The sequence below is a fragment of the Nicotiana sylvestris genome, chromosome 7 (genome assembly GCF_000393655.2).
Source record: "Nicotiana sylvestris chromosome 7, ASM39365v2, whole genome shotgun sequence".
NCBI lineage: Eukaryota > Viridiplantae > Streptophyta > Magnoliopsida > Solanales > Solanaceae > Nicotiana > Nicotiana sylvestris.
In genome coordinates, this window is record NC_091063.1 from 116,569,243 (window position 1) to 116,592,656 (window position 23,414).

At 36.9% G+C, this 23,414-nt stretch overlaps 1 protein-coding gene across 3 annotated transcripts in view; it reads left to right on the forward strand.

Annotated features, from left to right (window-relative positions):
- The window catches only part of LOC104228332 (uncharacterized), a 36,307-nt gene that overhangs the window by 8,059 nt on the left and 4,834 nt on the right, over positions 1-23,414 (forward strand). For 2 of the 3 annotated variants that reach the window (XM_070150528.1, XM_009780776.2), the window contains 14 exons: positions 73-170; positions 1,432-1,603; positions 2,385-2,613; positions 3,044-3,170; positions 5,565-5,674; positions 5,800-5,889; positions 9,112-9,243; positions 9,371-9,504; positions 10,093-10,179; positions 10,284-10,357; positions 12,060-12,240; positions 12,367-12,438; positions 13,375-13,414; positions 19,113-19,390. In XM_070150528.1, the coding sequence (XP_070006629.1) occupies positions 73-170; positions 1,432-1,603; positions 2,385-2,613; positions 3,044-3,170; positions 5,565-5,674; positions 5,800-5,889; positions 9,112-9,243; positions 9,371-9,504; positions 10,093-10,179; positions 10,284-10,357; positions 12,060-12,240; positions 12,367-12,438; positions 13,375-13,414; positions 19,113-19,390 (1,824 nt within the window). Of the gene's footprint in view, positions 1-72; positions 171-1,160; positions 1,242-1,431; positions 1,604-2,384; positions 2,614-3,043; positions 3,171-5,564; positions 5,675-5,799; positions 5,890-9,111; positions 9,244-9,370; positions 9,505-10,092; positions 10,180-10,283; positions 10,358-12,059; positions 12,241-12,366; positions 12,439-13,374; positions 13,415-19,112; positions 19,391-23,414 lie in introns of those variants that run through there. The other variant, XM_070150529.1, reaches the window with a different exon arrangement.

Genomic DNA, 23,414 nt, shown 5'->3' on the forward strand with positions numbered 1-23,414 from the left:
TTGTATGTTTAGCACCTTGATATGGGTTATTATGTTTAACTTTCTTTTTTAAAATTGAATGCATGTCTCTAGGTGATTGCTCCTCAAAGTGCCAGTGGTGTGGTTCTTGATGGACCAGAGGCCAGCAAACTTCTAAGTGCAGTTGCTATTGCCTTGTCGAACTGTTCCAGGTATGGTTGTCAGTTGCAAACTTCTTTTTATATCAACCTGTAGGATCTATACCTTTTAGTAATTGAACCGAAGTACTAGTCTTCTTCAAAATCACTCAAAGGATTAATCTGTCTTTTTCAAAATCAAAGTGAGATTTTGATGGTGAACTAACATGCTTTGTCAAGGTTTCTCTTCATAATTTAAGTGCAATAGAATTAGAAGCTAGCTAACCTTGCTCAATTTTAAGCAAAATCTTGTTAGAAATAAATGGGCCCTAAATGAAAGAGAAGTTGACAGAGTATCCATTATTGAGAGAACAACATATAATTTGTGACATAATGTAATGTGAAGCATATAAAGTTGGTTATTCAGAATCATAGAAGTTGAGAAATTGAGAAAGATGTGAAGATAATGGCTACATATTTTATTTTCATACATCCAGGGCTTTGGTCTATTGGTAGAGCACAATGCGTGATGTGTGGATTAGGTGCACGTCATGGTTTGAAATGTGCCACAGACAAAATCCTGTGATGAATGGTAGATGGGTGAGCCCATTATCCATTGAGTTTCGATGCGTGTGCCAGTTTGCCCTTGGGGATTTCTCGGTTGTTCCAAAAAAAAAAAAAAAGAAAATCTTTCATCCTCCGGCAAGCAGCATGGCACATTAGCTGTTACAAGAGTCCTTGAATTTCTTTAGACTTCCTTCTGCAAAAGGCCAATATAACTGAATGGAGAAAAGTCGGCATATTTTGGAAGCTCTGTAAATTGCAAGGATAGGTTTTTTGTTTCTTTTAGTTTGCTCTTCTTCTGTACATATGATTTTGGCACTGTTTTTATGCATTGATATATAAAACTTGTTACCATTCTAAAAAAAAAAAAAAAAGAAGAAGAAAAGTCAGCATAATATCTATATCACTTGAAACTTTTACTAAGATATATGTAGCATTCACTCGTTGGCAAGAGAAGCGTCCTGCCACTTCTATAAAAAAATGAACTTTTGCAAATTGTAGGAGTTAGCTACACCCTGTAATTGAAAATCTGCAGAGATAACAAGCACGGCCACTGAAAATAACCACCTTGTTGAAGCTAAGGTATAATCTCTACCATATTAAGCTGACTTCTGTCGAATTTCTAATGTGCTGCTCTAAAATAGAGATCATACTTGTATTTGGCTTCTTCAGCAGATGGTGATGCTCATCTCTATGTATATTACATTTCTTTCCTTTCTGTAATGAATAATATAGTACACTTTTGATCTTTTTCACCCTTTGCTCCCTTCAGTTTGTGGCCAGCATTCGTTCCGGTGCATGATCCTTCTCGTAAAGCTTACATTGGTATTCAGAATATGGGAACCCTTTTCACCCGGCGATTTGAGGCTGACCGTATAGGTAGCCAAGTGCCGGTGAAGCTTATGCATTTGGAGGGATTGTATGAGCTATTTGTTTCTAAATTTGTAAGTTCTCCATTCAGATTGAATATTCTCAAGTAGTTTTATAGCTTATGATGGCTTAGTGGTCTTGCAGATCTTGATGACTTCCCCTATTGCCTAAGCTGGAATACTATAAAACTCCATGCATGATGTTTGTTAGCTCCTTTTGAAATATTACCATTGCTTTGTCTAGACCTTTGTGCTTTATTCTTGTTGTCACACAGTGTTTGACATTTTGGATCATGAGAGCAACATGCCTAGTTCCTGCTTTAATACATGTCACAGGCTATTGACATTTTGGATTATGTGAGAGCAGCATATTTAATTCACGTCAAGAATTTTTTTTAACCCATTTTGCCACCTTGAAAAGGAGAAAAAAACTTTGCACGCTCTCTACAAGGTTTCCGCCTAGAGTTTTTCCAAAAGGGTAATTATATGTTTTATTTTTTTAATTTTTATTTTAATAATGGTAGTGTCTGAGTCAGCTTGCTCGCACCTCGACTAATCCACCAGGTATCCGCTAACTCCCACTAGAACAGGTAGGGGTTAACTAGGTTTACTAATGTCTAGAAAAATGGAAAGAAATCACTCAATGGTTTTTGCTTTCGCTAAGATTTGAACCTTGGTCTCCCATGGCTCATTGTAGCTGCATTGACTACTAAGTGACACCCTTGGGGGCAACATGAGGTTTTATATGTTTTAATACTGCATCTGCTCTTGTTTTCAATGGGTTGCATTGCAATTTTAGGGTTTAATTAGCTTCAGCTTATGTCCTGAGATGTTCATCTTAAATTACTTGCGCAAGGCCTTCTCCAATGAGGACTTATCTACGCATCTTTTCGAAGTGAGTTTCAAGATGAAGCTAACCTATTGTACACTTCCCTACGATGAGGATGATGATGATGATGTACAAGAACCTGAGGCAGGGAGTACAGAATCTGGTGGGAGTCCCAAAAGCAATCATCACAATAAGTCACAGTGGGATGATGATTGTCCTTGGAGTGAATGGTACTCGTCAGAGGACCCAGTAAGAGGTAATTATATCGCTGAGGATGCTAATAGTTGTATGAGTTTTCTTTCCTAGCGCTGGATCTGGTGGCAATGGAACAAGTGACATGAAACCATGTTTACCTGATTGATCTCAGGTCCTGTTTTAATTTCTCATATTTGGGTGTAAGGGTCTTTGGTCATAATTCCTAAATTGGGACTATGGAAGCACATTGAATTGACAAAATGAAAATGCATAGGTTGTTAACTTTTGTAATTGTGGAAAGCCTTTAAGGCAATACTATCATCATCTTTTGGAACCTTGACATGGAAGTATGGAACAAATCTATTACACTATAAATGGGAACACTTTGTTTTAAGGAGTATTATTTTTCTAATTCATTCTTCTGTATCCAATTACTTTTTGTCATATATATCCTTTTGCTATTATTTCTTTATTATGTGGTTATGATGCAGGGTTTGAGTTGATTGCGGTGTGGTCTGAGAAAGCATTTGAAAGTTCACTTGATATGGCTGAGTTGGAAAATGCTTCACCTCTTGAAGCTGATGACTGGTTGATATTTCCATGTTTGTCTGAGACTCTGTAAGAGAATACTCTAAGTGAATTATATTGGTAGTTTGTCATTTAGCATGTCTTCAGATATGTTCTGTTAAGATTTTTGTTTGTTTAGGTGCATGCGATAATAGAAGATGTCACCTAGAACATAGATTGCTTCGGTTCATGGCACGTCAAGAGTTCGAGTACGCTATCTAACCTAAAATGTCACTAGGGGCAGCTTCTTTAGGCACACTTTGAAAATCTCATACAAATAATAATTTCTTTTTTTAAGATAGAGAATATTTGAAAGGCATAAAATAGCAGATACTTTAAAATCTTAGGGGAAATTTTCTTACATAAAATGGATTTGGAAAAGGGAAGAAGCTACTAATGGTATAACAGAATGATAATAATTTGTATAGCTAATTTTATCATTCCAAATAGGCTACTGTATCATTACTATCATGTCCAAAATGCGGATCACGATTTTCTTTAGCTAGGCGTTTGAAATAAAGACTTAAGTATCATTGAAACACAAACAACATTGTCAAAGTTGTTGATTAGCATGATTCCAGGAGACTTGATTAGGAGTGTTGATTCGCATAATTTCAGGAGATTTGATTATATTTAGGAGATCTAGTTTTATTCTGATATTATTTGATAGCTGGATTGATTGTATAGATTTATTTTATTTCCTTTATTAGCATTAGGAGCTTTGTATAAATTCCCTTGCTCATGGATGTAAACATATACAGAAATACAAGAAGCCTTTTCTTCTTCTCAAAATCTACATGGTATCAGAATATTGCTGCCTTTTTAGGGTGAGTTATCTCCCTCGCAGCACTAGAGTTCCGTTTTTATCAAAGAGGTCGAGTTTTCTTTCTCTTGTTGGCTGTCCGCAACACAAACTCCTTCTGATTTACTTCTGATTGTCGATTTGGGTGCAAATAGACACATGACATGCTCTTCTAAAGGCATTCAAAACTATTCTCTGTGTCCCAAAGGAGATAATGTTAAAATAGCCAATGGTTCTTTAACACCTATATCTGAAACAGGTTCTGTCATTTGTACTCCTAAACTATCATCTGTGCTCCATGTCCCTGAGTTCCCTAATTTATCTTTTATTTGTTAGTGTCATCACCAAATCTCTAAACTGTAAAAGCGAGTTCTTCCCCGATCATTGTATTTTTTAGGATCTTCAAACAGGGAAAATGATTGGCAGTGGTAGATTGCGTGATGACTTGTATATATTAGATGAGATTCAAAACTCTGGTCAAGCCTTTTTTGGGGAAAGTAAGGATGTCAACTAAGAAATAATATAGCGGCATAGATAGTTAGGACACTCATAATTCTTTGTTTTGAAGAAGTTATATCTCGATTTGTTTTTAAGGACTCGATTTGAATCTTTGTTTTGTGATGCGTGTCAATATGCCAAGCATACTAGAAACTCTTATCCTGTGAGTGATAATAGAAGCACAACTTCGTTTATGACTATTTATTCTGATGTATGGGGTCCTACCAAAACTGTTTCTTTGTCTGATAGTCGATGGTTTGTTACTTTCATTGATTGCTACACTAGGATGACTTGGGTATATTTGTTAAAAACCAAAAGTTTTCTTTTGTTTTAAGTCATTTCATTCGATGATTTGTACTCAGTTTGATGCCAAAAGTATCTTGAGAACTAACAATGGCAGCGAATACATGGATAAAAGATTTGGTACTTATTTGGAGTCCAATGGGATAGTCTATCAGACTAGTTGTCCTTACACTACTGCACAAAATGGGGTCGCTGTAAGAAAAAATAGGCATATGTTAGAAGTAGCAAGATCTCTTATGTTCACCATGCATCTACCAAAACCTTATTAGGGGATGCTATTCTTGCGGCTGCCTATCTTATCAACAGAATGCCACTTAAACCCCGCAATTTTCAAAGTCCTCTGGAAACTTTAAAGGGTAAGAATGAATATACTATTCCTCCAAAGGTGTTTGGGTGTGTTTGCTTTGTCCACACTAGAAATTTTGGGAAACTTGATCCTAGAGCTATAAAGTGTCTTCATTGGGTCTTCACTGTGAAGCACAAAGCTAATGGGTCAATTGAAAGATTCAAAGCAAGATTAGTGGCTAAGGGATTCACTCAGACTTATGGAGTGGATTATCAAGAGACATCTGCCCTTGTTGCTAAGATGAACACTGTCAGGGGGTGGGAGAAGGGTTATCAGGTAGCTGAGGTTGAATCGTGTACAATGAGCAAACTTTCACTCCTGTCCAAAACAGTGAAGGATTATTTGTTTTGTGCGTCACTTAAATTTTTTAAAATTACAAGTGGCAGGGTTTAGAGATCCTGCTCTTAAAATTCTCTTTTGATTCAATGATTGCCTTACCTCTGAACTTTGCACACCCAATTTGGAGTCTTATTTCGTAAACATTTGGTATTTTCAGCACTGAGGATTCTGATGGAAAGAGGATTGGATTTGCATCACAGTTGCGGCTTCTTGTTGATGCTCTGGAAATGTCAATGGAAGCAAAGTTTATAGAAGATTTTGTTTCAGGTTCTAAAAGTGTTCATGAAGCATCTGTACTTCAGCTTTCAGATTAATGTAGCTCCAATGTCAGATCTTAATGCATGTGAAGTAAATCTTGACACATTTGTTCTTCATTTTGCTTCCGTCATTAGAGCATTCAGGACCTGAGACTTTGAAGTCTAGTGCAGTCATACCTCCTCCAACTGTCCTTGATCGTGTGCTCAAAGACCTTTTTCATGAGGGTATGTCACTAGTTATTCATTTTTTCAAGTGGTTGTTTTTGACTTTTATTATTATTTCCCTCTTTGGTTATATAAATGTGCCGCTATGCAATTATGGCATATCAACTGCTACTTCCTGGGGTCTCAACATGCATTATCCCCACCTCTGGCTCTACATTAGTTTTATACCCATCTCTGGCTCTATGTTACTTTTGCTTAATTTTGAGGTTAAATATTATGATCAGTTGCATTTCACATGTGAAGCAGCAGTATGCGTATTTTTTAGGGAGTAATAAGTATTTGAACTTGTCTCGGACAAGCGCATTGCATGTGTACCCCATATTTATGAGTGTAAATTTTTTGAGAAATACATAAATATTATTAAAAAATATTTTGAGTTATAAAATGAGAACTAAAGAAAAAAAATTGAAATTCCTGAAAATGATGAATGTTAATCTCATTTAACGAGCACATCAAAGGAGAAAACCATACCGAACAAAAGTCCACGGAAACAGAAGCAGTAAGGTTGATCATTGATCCATCATGTGTTATATCATTATTTATCCTCAGTACATAAATCATCATGTGTATGAATTTCTTTCATATCTCTCGTGCCATATTAATCCTCCATGTGTAGGGTCGAAATGTTGACAATATTGAAGGCATTGTTCTTTATACATATTCGACAAACAAAGATAAAAGAAAAAAAATAGACAGACACATACAATTTATTTGTCACTGAAAACAATTTTGTTTTGCCAGAATATTACTCATTCTTTCATTTTGAAAAGATTTAGTGGAGCAGTTTAACTTTGTGCAATATATTTAAAAAATAAATTAATTATGCTGAACTGTTTAAAGAACATTGAATAATCAGTGCGAAAGATCCAAGACACCATTCCTTAAAACAAAATAAAAAAAGAAAGAAAAGGAAGATGATTGTATAATATTTCAAATTAATGTTGTGCCATGATTATTTCCCTCGCAATATGATCACTGTATACGTAAATATGAAGCGCAATCCCACATTCCTATTCCATATTACATAGAATTACCTAAAGATGAAAGAACACTAACTTTGGCCCTTATAAGCAGTGAAAAGAGAATCAAGTCACTTGCTTTTCAACTTTTACAATAGAAAAACAAGACTATAAAATTCTAAAATGGATTCTTGTACATTTATATTACTGTGTCCCACCAACTTCACCCCTAGTGAGTTGGTTGAGTTCAAGAAGCTGAAAGGATTTCGCAAGGGTGAATGATATCAGATGGCTTTGAAAGAAAATCTATTTTTAAGTGGAAAATTACATTACATGATCATTTCAAAAGAATATAGGAATATGAAACCCAATGTGAGAGCAAAAACGAGAAGATAACATGTTAAGAAATAATACTAATGTTAGCTTTAGAAGATGAATAGTATGCTGGAAACAGTACAGTAATAAATTTCTTACAAGTAAAGGCTCATGTTAAAAAGTTTATGATTTCAAGTCACACTTTCTAACATAATTTTATATATTACTCCCTCTGTTTCAATTTAGATGACACACTTTCCTTATTAATCCGTTCCAAAAAAAATGACACGTTTCTACAATTGGAACTAATTCAACTTAAACTCTTCATTTTACCCATTTTACTCTTAATGAGAAGCTTTTATAACCACACCAATGTCATGGCCTCACAAAGCTTTTACCCCTTAAACTTTGAAGACCACAAGTTTCAGAAGTATTTTTTTTTCTTAAACTTCGTGCCGAGTCAAACTACCTAATCTAATTGAAACAGAGGGAGTAATATTAAGGGTAGAAGTGGTCGTTTATCTTTTAATGGGCATTATGGTAATTCAAATTTGAACTTAGGGGCTTCCCACATTTAGTCTAGTATAGAAGTTATAGATGTACATTGCAAATCCTTTGCTTATTTAAGCATAGTCAACTACCAAACTAGTAAATATTATTGCCTTTGTCACTTTTTGACTGGCAATAACAAAGTGACATAGTTAGATAGAGCAACTCAACGTCTCAACCTGTCATTATTTGATGAGCAACTTGACATGTCATTTTCACTAGTCTGATACATATTTCATAAATCGACTAGATGATTGAACTTACCTAGGGGTGTCAATGGTTCGGTTCGGCCGATTATTTTATAAAATTTGTACCATGCCAATTTTTCGATTATTCTATTCTGTATAACCAAAAGTAGACTTTCCGAAACCATCCCAATCATATCGGTTTCTCTTCGGTATCGGTACGGTTCGGATGATTTTCGGTATTTTTTAAAATGTCATGTAAAAGTCACTAGTAGAAGTAGAGTGCAATAACATATGTACTTTTATATGACTTAACAAAACTCTTTAGACATTTTTACTGTTTAAAGGGTGATGAATTAAGAAAACATGAAAGATGGCCAGAGTATAGATCCATCAACTATTCTACAGCAGCATAAAAAAAATTAAACAAAAACAAAAAAAAATATGTATCACACGAGTGAAAAGATATTAACCAACTGGGACTCGAGAATAAAGTCTATAGAAGATTAAATAGTCAAAAAAAATAATCCAAATCATACGAAAGGAAACATATTCAATACATTATAGTTTCCTGCTCATAATCTCTAGAATCCTAATGTCTTGCTAGTGAATATGTTGGAAATAATTTAGTTTCAATAAGAGTAGCATAACAGGTTTGGAATTAGAATTTTGAGTTTTAAATACTTGTTGGCTTGTAACGTTTTCATAATTCCAAGGCCCGCGAAAAAAATTAATGCTTTATTATTTTTAAACCTAATATATAAATATATTTTTTCACTTGTGAATTTATTCGGTACGGTTCGGTATATTTTTGGTTTATTTTCATAAATTAAAAACCTACTCTAATTATCGGTACAATTATAGATTTATATAAAACCCACGGTTTCATTAAAAGAAACCTAAAATCGGTACGGTACGGTATGGTTCGGTCGGTTTAGTCACTTTTAAAATATCCATTGACACCCCTAAACTTACCAAAAGAAAAAAGAGGGTCTCAACTAGCAACGTAGGAGACGCATACATTTTGTGGTTGTGCTCCACTAGTGATGGATCTACTTTAAGAAGATAGTTTTGAAATTAGATGAAATGTAATGAACTGTCTAGAGAATTTTAGTGGTATGTGGTAACAGATATTCCAAATTTCAGGGTCTAACTGACAAGAAGTTTGACATCTTCATTGGTTCATCATGCTTTGTTGTAATTTATTCATACAGTTGAAGGCCTGCAACTTGGTTTTTCTGATGGAGATCATAAAAATTCCCGCACCATTAAAGGTGCCCCTCTTGAGTCACTGTTTGGGCAGTTCTGTCTGCATGCTCTGTGGTTTGGTGATTGCAATATACGTGGTACTTTTCTGACTTTCTTCAAGAGCAATTCAAATACATTATCTTTTCCGTTGTATATTCCTGTAATCATGTTTACTTTTGATTTTATTTTTCCCTAAGGTTTTTGTTTTCTATTGGTGTCTATTAGCTATTGCTGTATTCTGGATAGAGTTCGTACGGGAAGTTCGCTGGTGTTGGGAAGAGTCACAGCCAGTACCTAGAATGCCATCTAATTGTGTAATTGATCTATCTACCTGCCTGATTAACCAGAAACTACACATGGTAAGTAACCTCTGAAGTTTGATGCTTTGCTCATAGACTAGAGAATTGAAAAATATTGAGCTTGAAATTTCATGTCTATAGATTCCATGAGGATGCCTGTATATGCCACTAAGAAGTTGTGTTATTCAGCATTTAGATTGTCTAAGTGCGTCTGTTTCCCTCTTTTGCTCCTTCCTATGCCTTCCCATTCTATCCTCTTGTGGTAAATTTTGAAGTCCTCCCGCGCAATTCATTGCTGTACATGTAGACAATCTGACAGTGGAACTAATTGTGAATGTACAATATGACCCGACCTTAACAGATATGGATAAATGTCACTTTTTTCAGCTTATAATATGGTGTTCTGTAATTTTGCATAGATTTTCATGATAATCTGTTGCCCCGTTCACTTATAAAGAGTGAAATCTTTCTTTGGGAGAAGGTGAAACTGTACAATATCTTTTAATTTTGTGAAAGATGAAGTTTTTGAGTCTTCTAACTGATTGTGTTCCTCTGCATTTTCTCTCTAGTGGATTTTCTCTTTTGAAGATATGGTGATGAAATATTATCTATTCGCTCTAATTGTTTTTTTTCTTCTCTCAAATGTAGCTTTCAATTTGCATTAATAAAAAGCGTCAGCAGGAACAAGAGAGTCCAAAGTGTGGTGAACAAAAAAAATTTCCTTCTCATGTTAAGGTATTATAGCATCAATAAATGCTATCATTTTAAGTGTTTAAGAATGTCAAAACAGTGTTATGGCTGTGTGCCTGACAGGAAACCAATTAACCAATGTGATGTAGGAAGAGACTCAGGTCAAACGTTGTTTATCTCCTCGTGATGGAAAAACTCAGACTTCTTCTGGAGAACGTGAAAGGTGAAAAGCAAGTGAGAACCTTTTGTGTTAATGTTGAATGATAATTGTCGGTGGATCATGTCTTTCCAAAGTAGGTTATTTCAGTTCTTCTGCCTTTTGGTAGTGCTTTTATTCATTCTTGCATTCCAGTCTCCGGATGTTAAGCTTTGGGAATCTAAAGTTGTATTCCGAGAAGTTCATTGCAGTTGCTAGTATAATTATCTTGGCCTTACCTTAGCTTGTTTGTTTTCTTGTGATGGAATACTATAATGCTCCTGTAATTCCAAAGCATGGTGATTGTGCTGACACACTCTAAAATATGTCATGAAGTTTTGGATGTTTGTCAAATCTACTTTCATTCATTTGTTTTCTAATTGATGAATAACATCATAAGATTGGGATTGGTGGATATGGTGGTTTTTGGCTTGATGTGTTAGGTATAGCCTAAAGTGTTTTCCTAGAGAAATATTTTCCTGTGTTTGGTTGCCTTAACCTGTTGAAAAAAATTCCTTTGCGAGATACTTGTAGAGCAAAAAGACTTACTCCATGCTTCCCGATTATTGCAAAGGGAATTTTTTCAAAAGGTTAAGGCAACCAAACACTGAAAAATATTTCTCTAGAAAAACACTTTAGGCTATACCTAACACATCGAGCCATAAAACACCATATCCACCTCAATCTTATGATGTTATGCATAAATTAGAAAACAAATGAATGAAAGAAGTAGATCCGACAAACATCCAAAGATTCAGGATATATTTTAGAGTGCGTCAGCGCAATCACTATGCTTTGGAATTACAGGAGAACTATAGTCCTCCATCACAAGAAAAGAAATTAGATAAGGTCAAGATAATTATAATAGCAACTGCAATGAACTTCTCGGAATATAACTTTAAGACTCCCAAAAGCTTAACATACTCTTACTATCAACTCTTACTTCCTCTTTCTCAAAAATAAATAAATTATTAACTCTTACTTCATACAATTTGCTTCAAGCAGCATGTAATGCTTGACACTAGCATGAGCACCACCTTCTTACCCCATCTGGAACCTTTAATATTCATGTCCAACCAAATACTGGAAAATGATCTCGAAAATAGTTTTCTAAAGTAAGGTAATTTTCACTAAAATATATTTTCCATTAAAACATTTACCAATACACATGCACACAGTATATGAGAATATTCCCATTATTTGCCACACATTTAAGGGGAAATAAATTAATGCAGTAGTTCTGGTTTTGACGGTCCTGTTTTATATCCTATTTTTTAAAACTTATGACGGTCCTTTTAGACAATATTCATCCGAAACACTTAAAATGTGGTATTACGAGAAGGTGGGCTTGTCAGTTCCCCCCTTCCCCCCCAACCTTTTCTCTCATAAGGAGAAACAGGCTGATCCTTGACTAATCCTAATCTGTTCTATAGATTTTAAAGTGTATAGTCTTCTATGACATCTTTCTGTTGGTATTAGCTTCTATTGTTTGGGTTTTAAGGTAATCTCAACTAGCCTAGGTATAGTCCTTCCAGTTTTTCCTTCATTTACTTTTGAACCAATTCTTTGATTTTGATCTGCAAAATTGCAGTGCCTATAAATTTGGTCTTGTAAGTTGGGGATACTTCTATTGTGCACAGTCTGGATAAATGTTCCAAACTTACCAGAATTTTCTGAGTTTGCCTTTGTTTTTTTATTTGAATTGAGTTATTTCCTGTTCTTTTGGCAGTCTATCAAGACCAGATGTTGTAAAAGATTCTGTGGGTCATATTTCTAATTCTGGACATTCTGATACTGTGAAATTGGGTGATGCTAAGCATTCAGCATGTATTAGGAGGGGATCAGCTGGTGTTGTGGGTTCTATGATGCTTTTGAAATCTCAACAGAACATGCATGCTCCATTTACACAGGTTGGTTTATTTGAATTGCTAACCACGTCTTTATTTGTTTCATTCACGTCTTTTACTGTCCAACCTTCTCTTGTTTCTGGTGCACAATATTAAAGTTTTTTCTTTTATTATGAAAAATTCATATAGGAGCCGCCGGTTATGACCGAAGATATGCATGAAGAACGTCTACAAGCTGTTGAAGCATTAGGTGATTCTTTTGTGAGCACCAAACTCTATTATCGACAATTCAGTTTCCTGATAGATAATCATCAATTTTGGTGGTATTACTATCCCTATAGCAGGTCATTGCTTCTTGTCGTTGAAATGATTGGTGCTTATTTTGGAAAGTCTGAAGTAGTAGTCATAATTGAATGGTTAGGTGCATAGTGGGATCAGGTATATGTTTTTTGATTTTTTGTTTTGACAGCTCTTAACCTCTTCAAGAAGAGAAATACTATTACCTTCTCAGCATTCTATGGATCTTCAGTACCGGGGTGTGGTTATGAATTGTGAAACCACCTTATCCATATTTTGAGATTGCTAGTACGTCTGGTTAAGATGATTGGGCACATGATGACGTTTGGAACAAAAGTGTAAAGAGCCATCTTAGCAATCCCTTGATCCTTAGACGCGTCTGACCTCACAACGTTTCCTTACTACTAATGTTTTTCTTGACTAATTTTCTTAAGAAATATTCAATTACAATCCGTAACCATATGGGTCTCTCAGAAAGTCTGTACCTGGATTTGCACTGTTGTTGTGACTACTAACTTCAACGTTGTTAGACCTACTTTTTAGCCCACCATTTTTATTTTTTTCTCTAGTTTTTTTTGCTCGCGGAGTATCTCTAAAATATTGTTCCACTTCGGAAAGTAGCAATCTTTGTTTAGAATGCAAAGCTAAAGAAATATGAAGTGAGCTACAATTGGTATTTCTTGAACAGAAAACTCTCTTTTACCATTCTCTGTTTAGCTATCATAATCATACTGCTGTTTGGAGAGGAGATCTGCAGATGTTTCTTGTATCGTATATTCGTATGATGAAAACAGTTGTTTCCAGTAAATCTATCATTTGCTGCTTTACCTAAAAGCCTCACCTTGAACAGTAATACTTTCATTTCATCTGACAATGGAAGTTTCTAATGTTCCTTTACAGAGCTTTTCGGCTCAACTGGAGAAAGACATTTTATCATCAGGTACTGACTTCTGTGCTTATTTTCTTAAAGGCCTTCCTTGCTGTTCTGTCTTGCATCATGTCCATGTTCATGTAGTGGTATTTTCTCAGTGGTCGTTAAAGTGAAATTTCATTTTACCATCCGAGAAATGCCGATATTTCTTGAAGATCTCTGGCTTGCTTTGTACTGAGTGTGAGAAAGCACGGGAGAAAATATATTATTAATTAAAAAAATTGACAATGATACAATGAGCCCTATATATATAATACATGTCCTACTCCTAATACATATGGGATTAGCGTTATATACTACTATTTAACTATCAAACTAACACTCTCCCTCAAGCTGGTGCATATAAATCATATGTACCGAGCTTGTTACATATATAACTAATACGAGGATCAGTGAGGGACTTGGTGAAAATATCAGCATGCTAATCATTTGACTTCACAAATTTTGTAGTAATATCTCCCGAGAGTATCTTTTCTCTAACAAAGTGACAGTCAATCTCGATGTGTTTAGTTCTCTCATGGAACACTGGATTTGACGCAATATGAAGAGCAGCTTGATTATCACACACAAGTCCCATCCGACTAATCTCACCAAATTTCAACTCCTTGAGTAACTGTTTGATCCAAATTAGCTCACATGTGGCCATAGCCATTGCTCGATATTCTGCTTCTGCACTAGACCGAGCAACCACATTCTGTTTCTTGCTCTTCCAAGACACCAAATTTCCTCCTACTAAGACATAATATCCAGACGTAGAACGTCTATCAGAAGGTGATCCTGCCCAATCAGCATCCAAGTATCCAACGATCTGCTCATGGCCTCGATCCTCAAACAATAATTTGCCCGGAGCTGATTTTATATACCGAAGTATGCGGACAACTGCATCCCAATGACTATCACAGGGAGAATCCATAAACTGACTCACAACATTCACAGGAAAGGAAATGTCAGGTCTAGTCACTGTGAGGTAATTTAATTACCAACCAACAGCCTATATCTTGTAGGATCGCTAAGAGGCTCCCCCTGTCCTAGCAAAAGTTTAGAATTCGGATCCATCAGAGTGCAACAGGTCTACAACCTGTCATTCCTGTCTCCTCAAGAATTTCTAAGGCATACTTCCGTTGTGAGATCACAATACCTGAGCTAGACTGAGCGACCTTAATACCCAAAAAATACTTTATCTGCCCAGATCCTTAATCTGAAAGTGCTGAAAGAGATGTTGCTTCAACTTATTAATACCATCCTGATCATTGCCGGTAATAACAATATCGTTAACATAATCGACCAGATAAATACAGAGATTTGAAGCAGAATGTCGATAAAATACAGAGTGATCAGCTTCACTACGAGTCATGTTAAACTCCTGAATAACTGTGCTGAACTTACCAAACGAGGCTCGAGGAGACTGCTTTAGACCATAGAGGGACCGGCGCAACCGACATACAAGGCCACTAGACTCCCCCTGAGCAACAAAACCAGGTGGTTGCTCCATATAAACCTCATCCTCAAGGTCACCGTGAAGAAAAACATTCTTAATGTCCAATTGATAGAGAGGCCAATGGCGAACAACAGCCATGGATAGAAAAAGGCGGACTGATGCAATTTTAGCCATGGGAGAGAAAGTATCACTGTAATCGAGTCCAAATATCTGAGTATATCCTTTGGCAACAAGACGAGGTTTAAGTCGATCAACCTGGCCATCTGGACCAACTTTGACTGCATACACCCAACGACAACCAACAGTCGATTTACCCGAAAGAAGAGGAACAAGCTCCCAAGTACCACTCGTATGTAAAGCAGACATCTTGTCAATCATAGCATGTCGCCATCCGGGATGAGATAGTGCTTCACCTGTAGACTTAGGGATGAAAACAGAGGACAAGATGACACAAATGCACAATGAGATGATGAGAGATGATGGTAACTTAAACCGACATAATGAGGATTAGGATTAAGTGTGGACCATATACCTTTTCGTAGTGCAATCGGTTGATTAAGAGGAGACAAGTCCGCAGTATTAGCAGGGTCAGGTGCAGGACGTGAATCAGCTGGGCCTGATGCTGGGGGCGGACGACGATGATAGGTCAGGAGTGGTGGAGCTGTAGAAGATTGAACTGGACTAGGTGGTGGCACTAGAGCTATAGTTTGTGGAACTGGACTAGGTGGTGGCACTGGAGCTATAGGTGGTGGAACTGCAACTGGAACTGTAGGCGGTAGAGCTATGGAGGAAGATGAAAGGGAGATAGGGATTGAATCTCCAAAAGAAGGAACGGGTAGCACCTCAGAAATATCTAAGTAATTAGCTGGACCTGTAAAGTATGATTGGGTTTCAAAGAAGGTAACATCAACAGACATAAGAAATTGCTGAAGGTCAGGAGAATAACATGGATATCTCTTTTGCGTTCTCGAGTAACCTAGAAATATGCACTTAAGAGCACGAGGAGCTAACTTATCTTTTCCTGGAGTAAGATCATGAACAAAGCACGTACTCCCAAAGACGCGGGGTGGAAGAGAGAACAAAGGTAAGTGGGGAAACAGGACAGAGAATGAAACTTGATTTTGGATAGCTGAAGATGGCATACGATTAATAAGATAACAAGATGTAAGAACTGCACCCCCCAAAAACACAGCGGAACATGAGATTGTATGAGTAGGGTACGAGCAGTTTTAATAATGTTGAGTTGTCCCACATTGGACAGATTTGAGGTCCTTGATCTCCTTATATGGCTTGGGCAATCCTCACCTCATAAGCTAGCTTTTGGGGTTGAGTTACGCCCAAGGTCCATTCTTATCATAGTATCAGAGCCAGGCCTATCCCAATTATTGTTACCGATGTTGGGCCCCCATTTATGTTGTCCACGCTCCAGAGGTTTGGGCGTACGGGGGGGGGGGTGTTGAGTTGTCCCACATCGGAGGGATTTGAGGTCCTTGATCTCCTTATATGGCTTGGGCAATCCTCACCTCATAAGTTAGCTTTTGGGGTTGAGTTAGGTCCAAGGTCCATTCTTATCAAATAAGATGTCTATTCTTTCTTTCAACTACCCCATTTTGTTGGGATGTGTACGGACAAGATGTTTGATGAATAATGCCATGGGAGTTCATAAACTGCTGAAATGGGGAAGACAAATACCCTAGGGCATTATCACTACGAAATGTGCGGATAGAAATCCCAAATTGATTTTGAATTTCAGTGTGGAAGGTCTGGAAAATAGAAAACAACTCAGATCGATTTTTCATCAAAAATATCCAAGTGCACCTGGAATAATCATCAATGAAACTGACAAAGTAGCGGAATCCTAAGGTAGAACTAACCCGACTAGGACCCCAAACATCTGAATGGACTAAAGTAAAAGGTGACTCTGCTCGATTATTAAGACGCCGCGGGAAATGGGAGCGGGTATGCTTACCGAGCTGACACGACTCACACTCTAGAGTGGACAAGTGAGATAAGCCAGATACCATTTTCTGAAGTTTTGACAAACTGGGATGTCCTAACCGTTTATATAATAAATCTGGTGAATCAGTAACGGGACAAGTTATTGGAGGAAGACAAGATGCGAGTCCATGTGATTTTGCAAGGATAAGGTAATAAAGTCCATCTGATTCACGTCCGGTACCAATGATCCGCACTGTACTGCGTTCCTGTATAAAAACAAGGTCATCAAGGAATAAAACAGCAGATTCAAGTGATTTGGCTAAGTGACTAACGGCTATGAGATTAAAAGGATTACCAGGAACATAAAGAACTAAGTCTAAAGATAAGGAAGGAAGTGGACTTGCTTGACCTATTGCAGTTGCCATGGCTTGAGACCCATGGCCATTGTGACTGTTGGAAGAGATTGAGAATATGAGATACTAGTGAAAAGAGATTTGTTACCAGAAATATGATCAGATGCACCTGAATCAATGACCCAAGACTCAAAAGGTGAAGATTGGGAGACACAAGTCATGCTACTATTTGTTAGAACGACGGAGGCTAATCTTGAAGATGTCTGTTTACGTGCTTTGTACTGAAGGAACTCAATATAATCCAGTAAAGAAACCATCTGGATTGGATTTAATGCATTCGATCCAACGAATTGTGAGTCTAAGGCTTCTAATAAGAATGACATTATATTGTTCACGCCGGAAAAGGTCAGAAAATTGTTTGGAAATCACCGTTTCAGGGTTACTGTTCACCGGAAACACTGTAGCTCGCCGGAAAATAAAAAAGTCGTCGGAATCTGATGTAAACTTGATGGGTAGGCTCGGAAAAGCCACGCGAACAGGTTGTCTGAAGGAAAAAATTTGAAATCTGGCCAGGAAAAGGCCACACGCGCCGGCGCGTGGGGAAAAACTCGCCCGAAAAACAGATTTCCGATCCGCGCGTGAGAGGAGGTTGCCGGAGATCTTTGGTGGGGTTTGGTCGCCTAAGCCTTGGGAACATTGGCGGATCCGGGTGCTTAATTTTTTTAAAAAAAACGCTAAACTATAATCAGTGTGGTTCGAACTCCCGACCCCTACCTTCTTGAAATCAGCGACTACCCCTTGATGACCAAAGCACCCATTAGCGTTTTTGGTTGGTATGTGCTTTCTTTTCTTTTTATATCAGAGGCCTCAAATTTCTTATATAACTATACCTATGCTGTGTAAAGTTTAATGGGTGGTGAAGCACCTAAATTTAGTACGTTGCTCCGCCCTTGCTTGGGAACCCTGTGGTGGTGTTGGTTTTTGCACAACACCAACGGAAAGTGATTTTGTTACGGACAACCTCTTAAGTCGCCGGAAAATTGCACGGCGATGAGGTCTTTCTTCCCGGAAGTCGCTGGAATGACACACAACGATAATTTTCTCACTGAATCTCTGATATCATGTGAGAAAGCATGGGAGAAAATATATTATTGATTAAAAAATTGACAATGATACAATGAGTCCTATATATATAATACATGTACTACTCCTAATACATATGGGATTAGGGTTATATACTACTATTTAACTATCAAACTAACACTGAGAATTTGCAAACATTTGCAGAGTTTTGTAATGCAAAGATTTTGTGCCTAAAGCTAATTACTTTTAGCACATTTTTTGTCTTGCTATTTGTCAACCTCTTGGTTTACAGACAGCAGAGCACCGTTGTTATTACCCTTCTTATCTTTTTAATGTTGCAGCTATATATATTATAAAAAAATGACATAGGCACAAAAAATGACATAGGTACAGTCACTAGCTGAAGGATGAAAAGAGGTTCATTTGCTCTCAGCTTTTCTTCTGAACAGACAGTTGCATCTCATTGAGAATTTTGAAGTCATTCGTTTCTTGATATGACTCATCTAGCCGTTCACGCTGTTCCTGTGTCACCTTACTATAGACATAGAAACAAGAGCTAATAAATGTCAAAAAGTTGCATACTAGCAGCATTACTCCTCACTGACTCGGAGACAACATTTGATGATTAGGAATTCTCAAAGAATTAAGGATCTCTGATCAATGTTAGTTAATGCTCTGTCAATTTTTCAATTGCAGTTACTCTTTGCATCTACCTATTTGTCAATCAAATGTTTGATTTGTTTTCCATGTCAATTATTTAGTCTGCATATCTAGTTGTGTGGATCACATGAAATGTACTCTTTCAGAAAATTATTTGCTTTCTAGATGTGCAGATCACATGAATTAATCTCTCCTTCATGAACTCATCCTTGATAATCCTTGCACTATGAACTAGATATGTCTGCATTTAAAGCAGCAAATCCAGATGCTGTTTTTGAAGATTTCATCCGATGGCATTCACCTAGAGACTGGGAGAACAATGATAATATGGACAGTGGAGCATCTCACGATAATGCAATCAAAGGGTTAACGGTTGAGTGGCCCCCTCGAGGAAAGCTTTCAGAAAGAATGTCTGAGTTTGGCAATTCGTGGAGAAAGATTTGGAATGAGGCACCTCCTTTGCCCGCTTCTGAACAGAAGCCTCTTTTGGATCCAAACCGAGAAGGAGAAAAGGTATTCTGAGATGCTTACGGGCATAAATTCCTGTGTTACCTATTATGCTTTGGGGAAAAGTTATCTTCAAGATATTAAATCATTATTTTTCACCCTTAAAAATCCATCCTATTATAATCAAGAGAACTACAATTAGGTAATTTGACAGATTGCATTTTTGATCCACGAGTTAAAATTTGGAGATATTTTTGCTACAAGACATAGCTTAAGGTGAAACTTACCCACTTATTAATTTGGGGGGGGGGGTGCACAGGTTTCTCGCAAATTAAATAACTCGCCTTCGTACAGCCTTTTACCCATCTCTTCCAGAGTCCTTTCTTTATCCCCTTAGATGTTCAAACTTTCCTTCACAGCTTGCAACCATTCTTATCACTTGACTTCCATGAATCTCTTGAGGAGGGTTGATCAGGTTTTTTAGAGCTGGGGACGAGTTTAGGGCATATGGGGGGGGGGGGCAGCTAAGATATTTTTCCATGTTAATTGTCAAGTTTGATGATAATTTTCTACTACAAAGATTTCAATTCAATACAAATATTAATTTGAATTCAGTTCACATAATTCATTTAGACATAGTGCAATTAAATCATATTACAAAAATTTAAAATGGAGGAGTCTGAAACTTCAAAGGAACAAGAACTTAAAAATGTTAATTTCCTGAGATACAACATTTCACATGGAAATTGAATCCTTCCTCAGTGATTTATAACTTCAGTTGGTTGAAATGTTTTCATCTGAAAATAGAAATTCGAAAGTTTCCAGCTTCTTTTACAAGGAAGAAAGGACCTGAAATGTCTTCATAAATTTTAAAAAAAATAAAGGACCTGAAATCTTCCTGTTTTAGCTTAAGATATTTTCCAACTATCCAAACAGTTACACAAAACTCGATATTCGTAGTGTTCGTCCTTTTAATATTTCAGCATATTCTCCACATATAATATATATATAACAATAACAATAACAAACCCAGTCTAATCCCACAAGTGGAGTTTGGGGAGGGTAGTGTGTACACAAACCTTACTCCTATATGGTAAAGATATAGAAGCTGTTTTTGGTAGACCCTCGGCTCAAGAAAAGAAGAAGAAGGAGGAGGAGGAGGAGGAAAATAAATAACTGAAGCGAACGAGAATATGAAAATATAAGAGTGCTACTAATACTTCTGGTAATGAAAGGGGAAACTCTCGACTACCTACGAATTTTTTACTCTAATTCTCGACCTCCACACCCTCCTATCAAGGGTAATATCCCCATATAATATATAATTAGCTAAAAAGTTGAAACAAACCCTCTATCTCCAATTCTGCTATGGGTCAAGAAAGTCTTGCCTAGGGAAAAAGTATGGCAAAATGAAGCTACAGAAATATGTATATAAGCACCCAGTCGAACTTAATTTTTTTTAATTAATATTATTAGTATTATTCATGTATATTAACTTACTTTTTACTTCCATTTTTATTCTGTATGATGATGACACGAGTTGAGCTTAAATGGAAGAAACATGGTCAGTGAGAATTCATATAAATGAACCCAAGTTATTTGGACTGAGGTATAGTTGTTTTTGTTGTTGCACCCACTTGAAGCTGACGAATTGAGAAGTTGCACAACTATGGATATAAGCACCTACTTGATGTTGTCGAATTGAAGATCGCCGAAAAATAGTTGGAGTCTGAATATATTTTTTTAGGAGATTCTTAAAGACCGAGTTAGGAGGAGTAGAATTGAGAAACAACTAAGGAATAGGAAAAAAAGTAAAAAAAGATGGATCGTCTAAAAAAATATGTGAGTTCCCTTTAACGATACATGGCCTTGTCATAGAGAAAGCCCTAAATGGGCAAACCTTCAACCAAGGTACCCACAGGTGCTTTATTGATATGGGGCCAACCTTACCATATAAAAAAGTTATAAGAATTATATATACATAAAACAAAACTCTTGTCAAGTTGGTGGGTGCCCGAGACCCTTTCTCTTCAACGTAGTTTCGCCTCTACAGGGTACCATCAGATACAGGAAATAACTTTCTTTTAATCGAGAGATCAACTAGAATGCTTCATGAGTGTTGCCCTAACATATGTGACCTTGGAGTTTCAGAAGATTATTTTAAAGTCCCTCTCTATTGTGCTCTCTAGAGCTTTTGGTAAAAGTGTCGTAATGATGTACTTTGATGCCTTCGGTTGAAGTGATTTCATTTATGTACTTCACAAGTGTTACTTGAGTGCAAACGATTCAAGGCACGACAATAAAAGAAGTAATGACGCTTTTCCTGGGGAAGGTGTTAGAAATAACATTCTCCACTTGTCCGTTTGTACGAAAGTGTCAAGCTTTATGAACATGATTCAATGGCAACTTGCTGGGGCAAAAGTTGCTATATAAAGGCATCTACTCCCTAGGGTTTTTCTAATGGTGCCCTAGGTAATGTTAAATGGTTATGTAAATAATATGAATTAGTCATATTCCCACATAGAATAGGAGTAGGATATGTATTATATAAATAAGGCTCATTGTATTATAATTAAACAGAATATCAATAACATATTTTCTCCCGTGCTTTCTCGCATGGTATCAGAGCAACCGTGAGAGATCCTTCGCTGTGCAAAAGTACTAGAGATCCCTGGAAGAAATCAGTTAATCGAAAAAAGTTTCGATGACCGCATGTCTGTCCACAAGAAAGTTCATATCTGTCGGTGTTCTATAAAAACCAATACTGCCACGAGGTAGATCAGCTTTCGACGACCAACCCGTAAACATTTCTCCGGCAGAGCCCCTCTCACGCGCTCTCACGCGCCGTCGGCAGAATATTTTCCAGCGAGACTCCGACTTACTCACTTGCGCATGAGGTGTTTTTCGGCCGTTTTTTGACAAAGTTTCTTTAGGACAGTTTAATCATTCTGTTATTCCGAGCTTACCCATATAAATTACATCATGTTTTGACAACTTTAATTTTTCCCGGCGTGAGTAGTGCACTTTTCCGTGTGAACAGTGATTCTGCCTTGAATAGTACCTTTTTTTGTTGTGAACAATGTTCTCCTAGATATTTCTTCAGTTTTCCAGCTTAATTTGTTCTGATTTGGCATTCTAAGGTTAACCTTACAAGTTTTAGTCAAGAATTTGAGAAATTTGTTGTAATGAAATGAGATCCAATACTATGAATAGTTGGATGTTTTCTCTACTGGATTATATTGAGTTCCTTCAGTACAAAGCATGTAAACAAACATCTTTAGAGATAGTTTCCGTTGTTCAAACAGGTAAAGCGTGACTTGTGTCTCCCAATCTTCATCCTCCGATTCTTGTGTCAGATGCATCTGATCACATTTTTGGTAACGAATCTCTTTTCACTACTATTTCATATTCTCAATCTTTTCCAACAGTCACAATGGCCAACGACTCTCAAACCATGACAACTGGAATATGTCAAGCAAGTTCACTTCCTTCCTTACATTTAGATTCAGTTCTTTATGTTTTCGGTAGTCCTTTTAATCTCATAGCCGTTAGCCGCTTAGCCAAATCACTTAAAAGCTCCGTTTGTTTCTTGATGACCTTGTTTTTATATAGGAACGCAGTACGGGGTGGATCATTGGTATCAGACGTGAAGCAAATGGACTTTGTTACCTTATCCTTGCTAAATCACATGGAGTCACATCTTGTCTTCCTACCACTTGTCCTGTTAGTGATTCACCAGATTTATTACATAAACGGTTGGGACTTCCCAATTTATCAAAACTTCAGAAAATGGTACCTGGTTTATCTCACTTGTCCACTCTAGAATGTGAGTCATGTTAGCTCGGTAACCATACTCGCTCCCATTTTCCTCAACTTCTTGATAATCGAATAGAGTCACCTTTCACTTTAGTCCATTCAGATGTTTGGGGTCCTAGTCGGGTCAGTTTTACCTTGAGATTCCGGTACTTTGTCAGTTTCATTGATGATAACTCTAGGTGCACTTGGATAGTTTTGATAAAAAAAAATGCACCTAGAGTATTTGTCTTCCCTATTTGAGCAGTTTATGAACTATCATGGAATCATTCATCAA